General features: G+C 37.8%; 1 protein-coding gene across 1 annotated transcript; it reads right to left on the reverse strand.

Moving 5' to 3' along the window:
• Positions 1-3396: 3396 nt before the first annotated feature.
• LOC131669209 (uncharacterized) lies at positions 3397-5515 on the reverse strand. The gene is made up of 2 exons (XM_058943943.1): positions 5332-5515; positions 3397-4892 (listed from the first exon to the last, which is right to left on the reverse strand). Exons 1-2 carry the CDS (start codon positions 5513-5515, stop codon positions 3397-3399), a joined length of 1680 nt encoding a protein of 559 aa, XP_058799926.1.
• Positions 5516-18238: the final 12723 nt, after the last annotated feature.

Here is an 18238-nt window from a genome sequence, read left to right on the forward strand (position 1 = left end):
TTTAATTGTGTAACAGTACGAGGCACTGGGAATTCCAATACTGGTTTAGTGCGGTCTGGATCTTGTCGAAGTCCGTCGTGGTCCAGCAGAAATCCCAGGTAATTAAGGCGAGAGCATCCAAATTCACATTTCTTAGTGTTGATCTGCAGGCCAGCGTCGTTGAGTCGTCTGAGGACTAGTTCCAAGAAGTGTAGGTGGTCGTCAAAGTTCTCTGTCGCTATAATAATATCGTCCAGATTAGGGAAAACATATGGTTCCTAGTCTGGTCCGAATAGGGCATCAGCTAGTCGTTGAAACGTGGCTGGTGCGTTTACTAATCCGAATGGCATTACTACAAACTCCCACAACCCTTCACCAGGGCTTGCGAAGGCCGTGTATTGGCAACTGTCTTCTTCTAGTGCAATCTGAAAGTATGCTTGTCGTAGGTCTATCTTGCTGATGTATCGGGCATGTCTAAGTCGGTCCAATATAGAATCCATGTTCGGGAGCGGATACGCATCTTTGCGGGTCATCTTGTTCAGATCTCGATAGTCGATACAGAACCTCCAGGTTCCATCAGGCTTCCGGATCATTACAGGTGCGCTTCTCCAGGCACTCTTGGACGGTCTTATAATCCCTAAATCGTACATTCTCTTAATCTCTTCTCGAACAATTTTCTGCCCTGCTGGTGACATCCTACGCAATCCTTGCCTAACCGGTTTAGAATCTCTTACGTCAATCAGATGTTTTACTATAGGCGTGCGACCTAACTGGTCTGTCTCAGGCGGGAGCAGCCTCTCTATTACTTCATTTAGCTTTGCGGTCTGGGCGGTCGTCATTTCGATCAGCCCGCGCATTCCGCAGAGAAGGTTATAACATCGTGGGGTTTGCGAGGCCTCAAATAGTGCCATCGCCCCCCACGTACCCTCCATTTCTTGTCCTTGAACAGTAATACCATGTCCCATTCAGTCAAGAAATCTAGTCCAAGGATGATGGGTGGTCCGGTCAGGTTAGTCATCGCTTTGAAATTAAACCTTGCCGTATGCCCATCACAGCTCACTTGTAGTGGTAGCTCTCCTTCGGTTCTTTCAATTACCCCGGTCACTCCTTGTACCTCACTGAAACGCGGTATTAGTCGGTCTCGGTACTGGGCTGTGATCGAGGGTCCGATGATAGATACTGATGCACCTGAATCTATCAAGGCATCGTATACTATCTTGCCGATTGTGATAGGAATGAACAGACGGTTGTCGCAGTGTGCGCTCTTAACCGGGAGGGTTCCTGGCTTATTTGTAGCCCCATTCTGGTCAGTTTCGGACTCGTCTGGTCGATCGGTTAATCCAGCGTCGAATGACGTAGTCTTCCCTGAGCAGTCGGCTGGCCCGCATAGCTGGGTGTCCTCCTCCCCTTGAGGGTTCGCGTGTGACTCCGAGTTATTTCTGCTGTCCTCGGGGTCAGCGAAGGTCACCGTCTTTACCTTGGTGCCAGTCTCTATCCTACCTGGCTCCCAAGGTCCTATCGGTCTCTTCGGCGTTCGTCTCCCTGAGTTGTCGTAGCTTTCCTCAGGGCCAACGGTCATTGCTCTCTGCTGCTTCATATTCCTGGGGCCTGCGTCCATCTGGCCTGACTCCTAGGAATTTCCTTCATTGCTTCTTGCCCCTGACTCTGAGTTATTTGTGCTGTCCTCAGAGTCAGGTGATTTCTCTCGCTGCTGCTTCGCTCTCCTGGGGCCTACACTAGTCTGGCCTGACCCACAGGAGCCTTCTTCGCCGCACTTCCCCCTGGGGCCTACATCCATCTGGCCTGACACCTAGGGGTACTTGCCTACGTTGCTTACTCGCTCTCTTACGGGTCGGTTGCTGGAAATCTGGTCATTGCTGGGCTTAGGGTCCGATTTTTCCACGGCCCGGTCAACAGAGTCCAAACTTTTCAGCTTCCTTTTACTCAGGGGTGGGTACGTTGCGTTTTCCACCCTTGAGTCGGTCGGGATGCATTTGGTCGGAAGTTGCAGGATGAGTGTGTCCGGCGTCTCGAGTGTCCGCAGTAGCTTGCTTAGAGGTTCGTCGTCCGTCCAGAGAGGTTGGTCGATGGGCATGTCTGACTCCTCAGAGCTCGTCTACAGGGCCAAGTGAGGCGTTTCGACTACGTCCTGGTCCATAGGCTCCAGCTCCGCTGTCGCTTTTCCTCGTCCAGTGCGCCAACTCTTTATCTTCTCATCCTCTTCCTTCCATTGTGCATCCTTCTCGAATCCCTTTATTGCAGGTCGCTGATGGTTCGGGGAAGTAGCGGGCTCGCCTGCTCCCCCGAAGCCTCGTTTCCCAGAAGCCCAGTACGACGATTACTGCAGTTTTTGCAGAAGTCAAATGGTGCTCCTGGTAGTTTGCATACTTGGCAGAACGTTCCTCTTACTTCTCGTGGTCGCTCTCTCAGAAATAACGCAGCTCTTTTTGGACATTGTCCTGCCATATGTCCAGGCTCATAGCAGAAATAGCACTTCCGTCTTGGGAATTTTCGGTAATCATGATCATCTGGGCACGCTCTACATTGATCAGGCCTATACGGCTGACGGTCTGGCTGGGGCGGCTGAGGGTTAGCAGGAGGTCGTAAGGGTAGAATCGAGAATCGTAACCATCGAGACTTATACCCTTGATCTAACTGCGGAGGATTCGATTTCGTCATACCGTTTGAAGGTGGAACGGTGACGGTCGAGGGGATCGGTGGTAGCTCCAGATACTGGTGCGGGTTCATCGACGACATAACCTGTGCCAGCATCGGTGCATCAGGAGGTTCCTTGGGTACCGTGGTCGTTTTGACCTTCACGGGTTCCTTGATCTTTGGCTTCCTGTCTTGTTTCGATGTCAGGTCAGGTGAAGTCTCCTGGCTCCGATTTGGTTCTACTTTGTCCGAACTTATCGAAGAAATCTTGGCCATTCTCTTACTGGTCTTCAGTGCCGCTGCTGGAAAGCGAGTCTTGTTTGACGGAGAGTGATACTGCTCATCCATTTCCTCCAGATTTTCCCACTTTCGCCCATAATAGGTCAGGTCGCTAAAATGTCGTATAGACTTATCGGCCATATACCTCCTATAAGCTAGCAGTAAGTTACGCTGGGCAATCTTAATCTGGGTCGAGGTGGAGAGTGGATGCTTGAAGAAACTCGCGATGTGTCGAAAGGCATCGAGGTAGTCGATGATGGTCTCCCCTTGGGCCTGTGACCGACGTCGCAGCTCCTCCTCAATATCATCATCGGTCATCCTACGTCCATAGTGGTCTCGCAAGGCTCGTTTTAGATCCCTCCAGCAATGGATTTCTCTGGCCAGGCTACGGTACCAGGATGCAACTTCCTTGGTGAATGTGGACGATATCACATGCAGCAGGTCGCTGCTGGTCATTCCGGTCCGGGCCTTAACTTCTTCAACTTATCCGATGAACTCTTCTGGGCCGTCTAATCCATTATATTTAATCTTTCTGCTTTCCAGTATCCTGATGTTCCTCAAATCGCGTTTAGCTACATCGTACTCCTCATAATGCCTGTCCCGATACGGACGCCGTTGGTCCGGACTACTCTGGAGGTCACTCGAGTACTCTGATCCGCTGGTCTCAGATGCGTAGCGTTCAGGTTCACGCCAATGGTCGCGGTCATCCCTATGACGATGGTGTGACTGGACCTTAACGGGTTTATGGCGGCGGGCTGGACTGTCTCGCTCACTGCTGCTGTCTGAATCCGAAGACGAATCCCTACTTCGATGGGAGCGTCTTGAATGCCGATCATCTTTCTCATGCCTATGTCTTCGACCGTAGCTCTCGTGCCTCTGATGTACTCGTGGCTTCGGTGAGTCATGGTCGCAGCAGTGGGTCTTTCCATGTGATCGCACAGGGCTTGGGCTCACTTGCTTCGATTTAGACTTGCCAGAGCGAGTCGATTTAGTTGGTCGTCTGATAGTCTGATCAGGGGATCTGCAGTCAGTCGTGTGCGATCGATTACCGCGTTTATCGCTACGTCGGTCCAGACTCGAATGCTTAGGGTGTCTTTGCTTATGCTGCTTCGAAGAGGGTTTACGTGGAGACGTCCTCCTATCGCTCTCACTGGCCGTATCATCTGATGATAAGGCACCCACGTAGGCAGAAGTCTTCGTCTGGCGGTGTGAACTGATGAGCCAATCCTCACTAGGGCGCAGCAGTCTACTGCATGATGTCCTAGATCTTTCCTGTCCATACCCGGTCAGGTCACCCTTCCGGCTGGTTTCTGGTCCAATTGGTAGTTCTATTCGGTCTTCTTCTCCCAACGGAAGCAAGGATCGGTTCAGGTCCGCCCTCCTAAAAGACTCTTCGCCCCGGCCAGTCCTTCGGCTCTCCCTGATGGCTGGCTCGTCGGTATCGGTCCCTTTATCTACTCCACTCGATTCAGCGACGCCTCTCTTCGTTCTGGTGACTCGGCGAATAGTTCCTGTACACTCCGAAAGCTTCAGATGTATCTCAGATTGGTCGGCGGCCCCATGCGGCGGTAACCTTCGTAAATTTCTGCCCTTCCTAACCGGCTGTTTTACGACAGCGTCGGCCTTCTTATGATTGCATGCTCCACTCATTACTGAGGCTTGTTGGGTACGTTTAGATCGTCGTAGCTTCCCTGTCGGATCGGCTGTGTCGTCCTCTGAGGTACTTGGATCAACAAGGTAGGGCGGATTAGCTTGACTAGGTACCTTAGAAAGCGGGCGAACCTTATGTGCCTTCACTCCTGATCGGGCGTTCGGGTCGTGGTCACTTTCCTCGACAGTCTTGGTAGCTTTGGGTTTTGGGCGACTTCGTCCTTCTGCTGCTGTGGATTCTGATTGGTGTGTCTGAGCATCACTACTGGTTTCCACAGGACGCCATAGTACAGTGCAATAAGCTGGGAAGGTGCTAAGATGTAAGGATCCTTTGATTCGTTAGTCCGGTTTTATCTTATTTTAAAAAGTATGATTAGGAATTTTATTTATTATATGTTAATTGATACTCACATATAATCAAATAAACCAAGCCTAATTGTACACAAAAAGAAACAAATCATGAACCACTGATGTTCTACCTTTTATATGAGAATTCAATTAGAAGCGCGTATTTGAACCATATCGCTGCAAACAAATTGTAAACAACTAATGAAACAAAACACAAATTTTTCATTCCGATGGATGAAAAACAAAATTCAATTGAATAATTGAAACTTACTCGTAATAAACTCGCTATAGCCCCTAGTGTATGTGTATGGTGTAGACTGTAAATGCAGTATAGGAATATGACGATTCCAGAGTGATTCTGATATTATAAAAAAAGACTTCAATTCTGATAGTAATTTCACACAGCCTCTTGAATCTCACGATTAGTTGAGTTAACAATGGTACAGTTACACTTAGAATATTTACTACGACGTACTTCCCAGATTGCACGAAACTTTTCCGCTAAAAATATTTCAACAATCAGACAACCGAGTATTTGTTGCTCCTTCAGTCTCGCGTTTGCTATGACCTGTTTCTGATTGAGAGCACCCTCGACGGGTGACATTTTTGGTTGTGACTAACTTTATCAATGAAAGCGTGAGTAGTTTCAACTTGAATCAACGCTGATGCTGGATTGTAGTCTTTCAGAAGAATGATTGGTTGTTCATTTGAATTCACTTGTTTGCCATTATCGTCAATTAGAGGCAGTGAGAAACGTAAGTACTTTCCAAAGCTTCGCGATGGTTTTCAATAAAATTTTCTGGAGATGTAGCCCAATTAGGAATTTCCAAATCGGGCAAATCTTCGTGTATAGACTTGAATACGCTTGGGTCAGTGAAAAATTGTGGTATATATTCATCTGGAGTCCAATCATATAATCTCTGAATAGATGCAGGATATTCGCCAGGTACCCAAAGGGGTCTCACGTGCTTACATAAAATAGATTTCGAGTAATGTCTCGAAAGATAAGTGTAATATGTTATTTCGGACAATACATCCGATACGTGATAACCTACCTACAAATATCATTTGTATCAAGATAAAGGCAAAGTAAAAATATGATCACAATTTGATTGAAATACTTACTTCTGTTGATCCAGAATCGAAAGTGAGGTCAAGTTGTCTGTCACCTTTGTTCAATCTAAATTTTGATTTTGTGAAATCTCTCCAGTTTCCTCCACATCAAGAAGTAAAATCAGTTACCCAAGGCATTACATGGTGACAACTGGGATCACCATCTCTTCTTCCAACTAAATTATTTAAAGTAGTCAGATAATCGTGGTTGCTCAATTGGCCGTGTACCCACATTTCACACAAATTGGTAATACTCTGATATTTATTATTTTTTTCTTTAAACTTGTCACCATATTTTAAACTAGTCACCATAACTTACTGATATAGCAGCAGGACTATATATAACACATCTAACGATCAAGAAGAATAGATTGTTTTAATATTAATGAAATACAGTAGTATTTTGCAGGAATTATTGAATGCACTCACTCCCTGAGAGAATATTTAGCAGTTTGCTCATAAAAAATCACAATTGCAGATTCAGTTTCCATTGCTAATATAGCAGGTAATAGGTTGTAATGAGAACGATTAAAAATTGCCGGTTTGATAAGAGTCAAATTATTTTGTTGAAATTAAATAATGATACAACCATACATTCGACTGATTATGTCTTTCATTAATTCTTTACCATTTGTAATTCCTATTGTATTATTTTGTTCTTTACAATCTAAAGTGTTCCGAAGAGCTGAAAATCAAAATCAATATTATTTATAATAAAAGTATTTACTATAAATATTGTTTTTAAATACATACCAAAATGTTTTTTAAAGAAATATTTCCACAGATTTTAATAATTTGTTTTAGCTACATAATGTGACACCTGTGAAAAGGTCAATTCAGATCCTGCTTTAGAACTATAGTTATTGAACATCTTTCTCTTGATAGAGTAAAAACATTGCGATGGTTTTTTTTATAAACCTTGATATAAATTCTACTCCAATCAATACCTAACTCATCTAGAGAAGGTTATGCTGCTAAATAAATTCGCGTTAACAAACTTTACAGTTTAGAAATATAATTATTTACTTGAGGACTACCGGAATTTGAGTTAATGTACTAGCACTATATTAATAAACATGGTTCACCTTGGCCACAAACGTAAATGTTTGGATTGATAACAATTGCTACTAATCACTTCAAAACTTTTCATCAGCTTAAAATTCATCCACTCAATTTTCGATTTTGCAAATATATAATATGAAAGAACTACTATTAAAACTTTTGAAATAAATTATCAAATTCAGTGTCAATATATTTTTTAATCATTCATTTGAAAAAATTCCCAGTGTCCACCGCCGAAGCAGGTGGACACGGGGCGGCGAGCGCACGATGACTGAACCGAAAATGCTCAAATTTATGCTAAAGCATATAGCATCGCCATCTATAGGAAATCAAATCATAATAAACTAAACTAGAGCATTTTCGGTTCAGTCATCGTGCGCTCGCCGCCGATTTAGGTATTGATTGGTTAGGTATTGATTGGAGTAGAATTTATATCAAGGTTTATAAAAAAACCATCGCAATGTTTTTACTCTATCAAGAGAAAGATGTTCAATAACTATAGTTCTAAAGCAGGATCTGAATTGACCTTTTCACAGGTGTCACATTATGTAGCTAAAACAAATTATTAAAATCTGTGGAAATATTTCTTTAAAAAACATTTTGGTATGTATTTAATAACAATATTTATAGTAAATATTTTTATTATAAATAATATTGATTTTGATTTTCAGCTCTTCGGAACACTTTAGATTGCAAAGAACAAAATAATACAATAGGAATTACAAATGATAAAGAATTAATGAAAGACATAATCAGTCGAATGTATGGTTGTATCATTATTTAATTTCAACAAAATAATTTGACTCTTATCAAACCGGCAATTCTTAATCGTTCTCATTGCAACCTATTACCTGCTATATTAGCAATGCAAACTGAATCTGCATTTGTGATTTTTTATGAGCAAACTGCTAAATATTCTCTCAGAGAGTGAGTGCATTCAATAATTCCTGCAAAATACTACTATATCTCATTAATATTAAAACAATCTATTCTTCTTCATCGTTAGATGTGTTATATACAGTTCTGCTGCTATATCAATAAGTTATGCAAAGCTATTATTTTTCTCTTATCAACTTCTCCGATTATCTAGAGAATTTCATGATTGTGGATTGCTATTGGGTGATGTTACCCTTAGTGATATATTATTAATGGATAATTTCGACATACGGGTTTGTGAAAAAATATTACAACTTATAATTTTTACAATTGTAGATCAGTTGACCACTGAAACTATGTGTAGGTATTACCAAATCTAGATGATAATTTTCATGCCATCGATCATCCAGCAGAATTGGAAAATAATAAATGTGATGACAAGTTTAAAGAAAAAAATAATAAATATCAGAGTATTACTAATTTGAGTGAAATGTGAGTACATGGCCAATTGAGCAACCACGATTATCTGACTACTTTGAATAATTTAGTTGGAAGAAGATATGGTGATCCCAGTTGTCACCATGTATTGCCTTGAGTAACTGATTTTACTTCTCGATGTGCAGGAAACTGGAGAGATTTCACAAAATCAAAATTTAGATTGAACAAAGGTGACAGACAACTTGACCTCACTTTCGATTCTGGATCAACAGAAGTAAGTATTTGTGACGTCCGGGTCACTATCTCAGGTACATTTGAGGCGGACGTTTTTCTTAGTTGCTCTATTTGGTTTGCGTGCGTACGCTTAAACCGGGACGAGCAATTGGAGTATTAGAGCTTTTCTATTTCGCGTTTCGCGTTGAAAGAGAGAAAAATAAAATTGGACTACAAGTCTCCCATCAAACACCAGGATCCAATGGAATCGGGACTTGCATGTGAATATCCCAGACCTTGCTGGAATTGTCACATAAAAGAATTTAATTTTTCTTTAACGGCGCGACTGTCTTATAGAAAAGTATCCCAATCCTTGTTGAAATACTCTTCGAAGACTTATTTTTTCGAATTCCGGTCTAACTATTTTACTAGAAAGGAAGAGGAAAGATATCAACAAAAAATTTTGTTTAAACTTACTTTTGTTTTATTCAATGGACTTGACTGGTACTTGGAGAGTCTGAACCTGACACTTGGTCGAACTTCGTACAATGTAGTAAAACTTATGAAGCTTGCGAGGAGCGAGAGAGTGGACGATTTTCGCTTGCGCACGCCCTTTTAAACCCTGGGGGTGGTTGGGAGGAAAATCCCTCTTTCAGTCCCTCAAAATTTGGGAAGAGTGGAAATGCCAGTAAATTCTAATTGGCTGACTGAGATTTTCCCTCCTTTTCTCTTTCGGATTTCGGGCCCTAATTGGTTCAGGGGCGTGGTGAGAATTGGGGGCGCGCGTTCAAGAGTTTGGGCCCTATCTCGTTAGATGGCTCTCCAAGTACCATTTTCATTACAAATTTTCTTATAATTATTGATTTATTTGTTACGTAAAATTGTTACAATTAATTCTTAATAATAACGCAAGTTTCTTAATATTTAACATATTTTACGCGAAAATCTCTAATCCTATATGTTTACAATTAGTAACTTAAATAATTAACTCAATTCGTTGTTTAAATAATATGGAACAAAAAAGGGGTATTATTTAATTGCGGACTGTATAACTGATTTGCTAAAATTCATTCAAGTAACTGTTTTCGACTATTTACCTCATTTTCTAATTTATAATTTCAAAACTTTGAGTTATTTTCAATGATTGCGCGGCAACTATGTTTCTAATCAAAAAGTGTGTGGGAGGTTTCAAGAAGCTGCGAAATTTTCCTATCATGCTGTTATTTTCCCGATTCATTTGTGTAAAATTAATTATTAAGATTTTTTTTATATAGCAAAAGTTTTAGCTTCTAAAAGTGGAAAACTTTTGGGTGAAATCGTGCAATAGGATGTAGGCAGAATTCCGCGGCTCCTTTACTTTATATCTAAACCTACTCAAAAAAAACTTTACGATCTTTCGGAGTAAAATTTGGAAAGTGCGCGACAAAGGGACGGGTATTTTCACGAGTCCTCCAGCCGCTTCAGCTGACTGCTCTCCCTTTGCTCATTCACGGAGTTAAAATTTAAGTTACGTATTGAGCACGCAAAAGCATACGAGAAAATAATTAATTTTATTCATAGTAAAAGGCCCGACGTTACATATTTCAATCAAATTGTGATCATATTTTTACTTTGCCTTTATCTTGATACAAATGATATTTGTAGGTAGGTTATCACGTATCGGATGTATTGTCAGAAATAACATATTACACTTATCTTTCGAGACATTACTCGAAATCTATTTTATGTAAGCACGTGAGACCCCTTTGGGTGCCTGGCGAATATCCTGCATCTATTCATAGATTATATGATTGGACTCCAGATGAATGTATACCACAATTTTTCACTGACCCAAGCGTATTCAAGTCCATACACGAAGATTTGCCTGATTTGGAAATACCTAATTGGGCTACATCTCCAGAAAATTTTATTGAAAATCATCGCGAAGCTTTGGAAAGTACTTACGTTTCTGAAAGACTGCATCAATGGATCTATCTCACTTTTGGTTACACGTACAATATTGTCATTTTATAATAATATAATTAACATGAACATATAAAAATTTAATATTTCTCTCACAGACTCTCGAGCATGGCCGCAGTAAAATCGGAAAATGTGTGTTTGCATCTTGTTGATAATCACATCAATCTTTCCAACTTGGAGTTGTTCAACTATTTACAAGTCCTCAGCCACAAAATCTAGTCTTATCTCCATACTAGAGTAAAAAGCCTCCTAGGTTACGAAATTTCCCATACGACGAACGATTGATATCACGTAAAACCAACATATTTCACTGAGATCGTCTCTGAAAGGGATACATTATAAAATAAAAAAAATTTTTATCGACAAGTGTTGAAGAACCCATCGGCAAAACTGGCAACGATGAGCATCACAGTTCTGGCGAAGAAGAAGAGCATGTACAAACAACTGCGGCAACAAACACTAGATCATCATCCTTAACATTGAGTCGTCTGTTGAGTCGTTCACGAAGCTCACTGCCTCCAATTGACGATAATGGCAAACAAGTGAATTCAAATGAACAACCAATCATTCTTCTGAAAGACTACAATCCAGCATCAGCGTTGATTCAAGTTGAAACTACTCACGCTTTCATTGATAAAGTTAGTCACAACCGAAAATGTCACCCGGCGAGGGTGCTCTCAATCAGAAACAAATCGCAAACGCGAGACTGAAGGAGAAACAAATACTCGGTTGTCTGATTGTTGAAATATTTTTAGCGGAAAAGTTTCGAGCAATCTGAAAAGTACGTCGTACTAAATATTCTAAGTGTAACAGTACCATTGTTAACTCAACTAATCGTAAGATTCAAGAGGCTATGTATGAAATTAATATCAGAATTGAAGTCTTTTTTTATAATATCAGAATCACTCTGGATTCGTCATATTCCTATACTGCGTTTACAGTCTACATCATGCACATACACTAGCGGCTATAGCGAGTTTATTACGAGTAAGTTTCAATTATTCAATTGAATTTTGTTTTTCATCCATCGGGATGAAAAATTTGTGTTTTGTTTCATTAGTTGTTTACAATTTGTTTGCAGCGATATGGTTCAAATACGCGCTTCTAATTGAATTCTCATATAAAAGGTAGAACATCAGTGGTTCATGATTTGTTTCTTTTTGTGTACAATTAGGCTTGGTTTTTCTGATTATATGTGAGTATCAATTAACATATAAAAAATAAAATTCCTAATCATACTTTTTCAAATAAGAGTAAAATAACCTTCGACATCTGAATAGAATATTTTAGATACTTGTTTAATTCACTTATTTATCTATGATGCTTTTTATTCTGCTAATATACAATAACAACACTCAATGCCCGTATACAATAAATGCCAATTAGTCGAATACTTTCTTTTTCAATTTTAATAAATTGAAATGCATGTGTATCGATTAATAGGCACTTTTTCACCACTTCTCCCGCTTTTCTTGCTACAACGCTGCGCTCTCGTAAAAAGGTTCACTCAAAACTTTATCGGATTTGAATGTATTTTTCCCGAGCCATTCGTGCCTCGCTGGTATTTAAAGAACGTGTATGTTACAATATCGTTTGATTTATCTCCTGCTAAAACTTGACGTTTTAATAAGTGATTGGAAAAATCTAAAATTCATAAACGTGTACCATTGTATGAACCTTCATTAATGCTTATATTTTTAATAAACATAATAGTACAATTTTTCTTTGATTGGTCATTACGTAAAAAAATTTCTTTTAGTTTGGCTAGCCCAAGGAAACTATTATAATATGATTCACTTTTTAATTTTTTAGATGAAGCGAGCAAGACCCGGACAATATACTGTTAGACACAAAAGGCGCATTGTCCAACAAGAAACTGCTGAGTCATTGACATATGTTCATAATATTATCAACCAATATTTAAATAAGAAAGAAGCTTCGAAATGTAATAATGCCAGTGAATCGAATGCTGTAATTACTCATGTTCCTTCCATAGATGCGTCTCATATTCTAATCGATAATGAAGCAAACATAAAACTGCATGAAAAACATGAATATGTACAAGCCGCAACAGAAATTGATAATCTACAAAAGCAATTTAGTGCCAAACAGTATAATAGTACAGAGCAAGAAGAAGAAAAAAAAGAAATCGATGAGAATGTGATTCTAGGATTAGATGAAATGGAAGAAGTTTACAGATATAGTGATTGTGAAGACAACTGTCTAGTTGAAGAAGAAGATAATCACGTAAAAAACACAGGGATATTGTTGTTGAAGACAGAAGCAAACGATGCGTTTAGAAGTAATGATGAAAATCAAGTATTTACATACCAAAAACTTTTGACGCAAAAGAGTGAAGCTCAAAGAATATTCGAGCAATTCCGTCACTTGCTTCCTCGCTGGCAATTAGAATCAAATATAAAAATAAACGCGATGACTAAGTTATTGCACAAAATAAGAGTTGAAGTATCTTTACTTGATTTGCCATTGGACGGAAGGACTTTGGTTAAAACGCCTAAGAATACAGTTACATATGTTGTTGGTCATGGGCAATATGATCACTTTGGATTATTGTATTGTTTGAAGAAAATCGTTGCAGGACAAAAATCAAAAGGTATCAAGAACCGAACGATTAATCTGATGATAAATACAGATGGGGCACCGGTTGGTATTAGTACAGACAAGGATTTGTGGCCAATTTTATGCTCTGAGAAAATCACTAAAAAAGTTTATATTATTGGTGTTTTTTACGGAACTTCGAAACCTGACAATGCTAATGAATTTTTAACATATTTTATAGAGGAAGTAAAAGAATGTATCAACAATGGATTTATTGTTAATTATGAACAATACAGTGTCATTTTTTTTTTTTTTATTTCCAATAAAAATTACAATCTGTCCGAGGACAATAAGTAAATGTTATTAAACAGTACATACATTGGTTACAATAAATTTGTTATGATTACATGAAGGTACTTCACCGTTGCTCAGTACCTGTACGTTAATTACCGTATTTACTTAATTTACATTAAAAATGGTGTTTTATATTTTTTAAATCTTGAAACTGTTGGTGTTGTATTTATTAGTTCCTTGGCGAGTTGGTTTGGATGTACCGAGATTCTATTTGTATATTTTTTGCAGAATGCTTCTATTTCTTCTCGTACGGTTACTATGTTTACGTCCTTCCTTATGTATTCGTTTGTGACAAACCATGGTGCGTCAGTGATGTATCGTAATGTTTTATTTTGGAATCTTTCTATTATATCTATGTTTGATTTTGTAGCAGTGCCCCACAATTGAATGCCGTACGTCCATACTGGTTTAATTATTGCTTTGTAAATTAATAGTTTATTTTTTATTGATAGTTTGGATTTCCTTCCGAGTAACCAGTAGTATTTTCTCGTCTGTAAATTTAATTGCTTTCTTTTTGTCCATATGTGGTCTCTCCATGTTAGTCTTCGGTCCAGGTGCATTCCTAGATATTTTGCTGAGTCTCCTTGTGAGATCAGTTTAATTATTTATATATACTGGTGGGCATATTCCTTTTTTTTGTGTAGGTTACTTGGATTGACTTCGTTTCATTTATTGTAATCCTCCAGTTATTGAACTATTTTAGTGCTATATCCAAGTATTTTTGCATATTGTTTGAAGCTTCTATTTCATTAGCATGTGATATCATTATTGCTGTGTCGTCTGCGTATGTGGCTATGTTAACGTTATCTACAATTGGCAAATCGTGTGTATATATTAAATATAATATAGGACCGAGTACGCTTCCTTGGGGAACTCCGGTTTTATTTGGTATAATCCAGTTATTTCATTATTAATTTTTACCTTGAAAGTTCTAAAGTTTAAATATGATTTTAGTAATGAATAGAGATTTTTTGGTACTATTTTATTAAGTTTATATAAAAGTCCTTCGTGCCATACCTTATCAAATGCTTGCGCTACATCAAGAAATACAGCATTGCAGTATTCATTCTTCTCAAAAGTTTTTCTTATTTTATTAATGACTTTGTTTATTTGTTCTATTGTGGCGTGATTGTTACGAAAACCAAATTGATGTTCAGGTATTATATTTTGTTCTGTTAATATTTTGTTTAATCTTTTACTTATTATTTTTTCACAGATTTTAGATAAGGTGGGTAATAAGCTGATTGGCCTGTAAGACGCGACGTTTTGGGGCGGTTTACCTGGTTTTGGGATGAGTATCATTGTTGCTATTTTCCATACAGTGGGGAAGTAACTTAAGCGAAAAATTGAATTTATTACAATAGTTATGTACCTTATGGCTTTTATGGGTAGTTCTTTCAGTAGTTTTGCATTAATATTATCATGACCAGGGCTCTTTTTATTTTTTAAATTGCGTATTATAAAATTTATTTCTTTTACTTTAATATTTTTATTTAATTGTTCATTATCATTGTTATTTTGTATATTATTTAATAAGTTTTGTTCTTCTACTTCTGTTATTTTCCGTTGGGAGGGATTAAATACATTTTGTAGGTGTTTAGCGAATGTGTTAGCTTTATCCATATTAGTTCTAGCCCAGGTCATATTATTTTTTAATATGGGAGGTGAGAATTTTTGCGATTGATCAATTTTTTTAGTTGCTTTCCAGAGTGAATAGTCAGTAGCGTCAGTTGCAGTTAGGTTAGTAAGATAATTATTTATATTTTCATTTTTTTCTTCATATAAAATTTTTTTAAGTTCTTTAATAGATCGATTATATTGCGTTTTATGTACTTGTAATTTAGTTTGCTGCCATATTTTTCTTAGCTTTCTTTTTTCTTTAATTTTATCCATTACTGTTTTAGAAATAGTTTGATTTATGTTTTGTTTTGATATGTTTATAGGAGTTGCATTTTTGGCAGCTTGATATATATTTTTATTTAGTTTTTCAATCGCGATATCGATATCCTGCTTGGTCTTTAGTGGTATATTACATGTAAGTTTTTCATCTATTATTTCTCTGTAAAGTTTCCAGTCTGTTTTTTTATTATACAGTGGGATATTTTTTGAAGTTGTTTTAATTGTTGAATTAAATTTAAGAATAATTGGGGAATGATCAGAAGTTAAATCAAGGCATGTTTTAGCTGTAAAATATTTAGGGCATAAGCCTTTTATAATTGCAAAATCTATTAGGTCTGGTAATTTATTTATGTCAGAGGGCCAGTAAGTCGGTTCGCCTGTTGATATTGGTGTTAAGTTTTCGTTTTTCATCACTGCGTATAGTATTGCTCCTTTAGGATTTGGAGTTAGCGACCTTGATCCCTACCATGTATGTTTAGCATTATAGTCTCCGCCAGCAAGGAAGCGATTTCCTAGGCTATCAAAGAACTTTTTATATTTTTCTTTTGTTATTGTGTGTCTTGGAGGGCAGTATAATGCAGATAGAACTATTTGGCCGGTATTATCTGAAATTGCTACATTTGTTGCTTGTAAGTAGTCGTATTTGTATGGTTCTACTTCATGATGATTTATTGTATTTTTAATTACTATAGATGTTCCTCCGTGTGCCTTGCCGTCGGGATGATATGTGCTGTATAGTGTGTACTGTGGGATTTTAAGATAGTTTTTATGTGTAAAATGTGTTTCAGATATTAACATGAAATCTATGTTATTTTCTATGAGAAAAGGTTTTAATTCTATACTTCTTTGCGCTAAACCGTTAGCGTTCCAAATTGCTATCTTTATTTCTGTGTTCATTTGATTTTGTTTATGAGCGTCGTAAGTAGATTTAGCATTGTGTCCATTCGATTCATCAACTGTGTCATCATATTTTCAAGTTGACTGTTATTGTTTTGGTTTTCTATTAGTAGAGGTGTGTGTGGTGTCTGTGTTTGATTTGATTCTTCTTGCGCTGTGTTTATGTTACCTCGTGCAGCTTGTGCATATGAGACGGTTGGTCTTATGATATTTTCCGTGTTTATTTCTATTTGTTTTGGTCTTAATGCCGGAAACAATTTTTGTTGTAGAATTTTTCTTGCGTTGCATCCTTTGTAGCTAGCTACATGATTTCCGCCACAGTTTGCGCATTTGACTTCTTTTATTTTTGCGTGTATTGGGCAGTCTGCCGTGAAATGATTTTTCGCACATTTCACGCAAACAGGCAACCTATGGCAATAGTTTTTCGTATGGCCATATTCTTGGCATCGCATGCATTGTAGAATGTCTCGCTTTTTACGCGGGGGCTCGAAACTAATGATTTGGTTCATTAATTTATTGATTTCATATATTTCTTTATTGTTTACATTGGTTTTAATTTCAACGAAAAAAATAGGTAGTGGTTGCTTTGTTATTCTGTGTTTAATGTTCGAAATTCTAATTACGCTGTGGTTATACGATTCTATTTCTTTTTTAAGTTCTTGTAAATCAACCGACGGATGAATGTTTTTAAGTACCGCTTTATATGGTTTGTTTTCTTTCTTTTGGAATGTATAAAAGTTGGTGTTTTTTCTCTCTAGTTCAGTTATTGTAGGGGTAAATAATTCCGGATTTTCTATTTGAATTTTAATTTCATTATTTGGCAATACTTTTAGGGTGTATTCATTTTTTGTAACCTGATCTAAAAGGGCTTTTAGGGGACTAATATTTAATACGCCACTTACGAATATCGGCGGTGATTTTGCTGGTTTTCTGACTACCTGTGATGACGTTGGTGTGTTTACGTTTTCGTTTTCCTTTTCATTGTTTTTGTTATTTTCCGTTACTTCCAGCACTTCAAATTGGTTGTTCAGTGTAATTGTGTCATTGGAATTACCAAGCCAATAGTCTTTAATATAAGTTTGCCTTTTCTTGAATAAACGATTTTCTTCTGGGCTACTTCTTAATCTTTTGTTTTGCACTGTTTTCCATACTGTTGTTTCTTCGGTTGTTTTTTCTTTTTGCACTATTTGGTTATTTTCAGCCATACTAGCTGCGTTTTGTTTAATTTCGAGAATAAATGTGTTTTAAAATAATCTTAGAATAAACTTAGAATAAACTTAGAATTTCTCAGATTTTTCACGAGCGTTTCATCACACGTCCGTACAGGACGAGCTCAACAGTCGAAGTGAGTGTCATAATAGACGGAATAATTTGTGACACTCCTGCTAAAGCCTACATTTTGGGGATTAAGTCTCATTCTGGATATTCTAGTTGTACCAAATGTAATATAAAAGGCATACCTAAAAATGGCGTATGTTTTCCAGGAGAAGTTGGTACTGCTAGAACTGACCAAAAGTTTAACGAGTATGCATATATGAAAACGAAAGAAAGCGAGAAAAAAAAAAGGAAACAAATTATCGGGTAAAAAATTTGAAGAACGAGACGGTCATCAAGTGAGAAAGATAATTTTAACAGAAATTCCAAAATGATCGGTTGGACCCCATGCACCTCGTGTTTTTAGGATTGATTAGAAAATTACTTTTTCTGTGGAAATTCTCTGCTACTCGTCTACGATTTCCAATTTATAAAATAAATGCTGTTTATTGTTATCATGCCCTAGATGGCATTGACGCTGATTTTTTCTTTTCTTTGTAAGGGAAGGGTAATTAAATGATTAAAACAAACCTTTTTTTGATGGGAAAAAGCCTAAAGGCATAAAAAACCCATATTTAATACAATGAAAAAGCGAGATACAACGTTGTAATACAAAAAAAAAGAAAAAAGAAAAAAATAG

Source organism: Phymastichus coffea, unplaced genomic scaffold (assembly GCF_024137745.1).
Source record: "Phymastichus coffea isolate CEN01 unplaced genomic scaffold, Cenicafe_Pcof_1.1 PCOF00088, whole genome shotgun sequence".
NCBI lineage: Eukaryota > Metazoa > Arthropoda > Insecta > Hymenoptera > Eulophidae > Phymastichus > Phymastichus coffea.

Coding starts and splice junctions, on each gene's coding strand:
- LOC131669209 (XM_058943943.1), bottom strand. CDS start 5,515: ATGTCACCCGTCGAGGGTGCTCTCAATCAGAAACAGGTCATAGCAAAC. Junction 4,893..5,331: donor CATTGTTAACTCAACTAATC/GTGAGATTCAAG, acceptor AACGAATCAAAG/GATCCTTACATCTTAGCACC.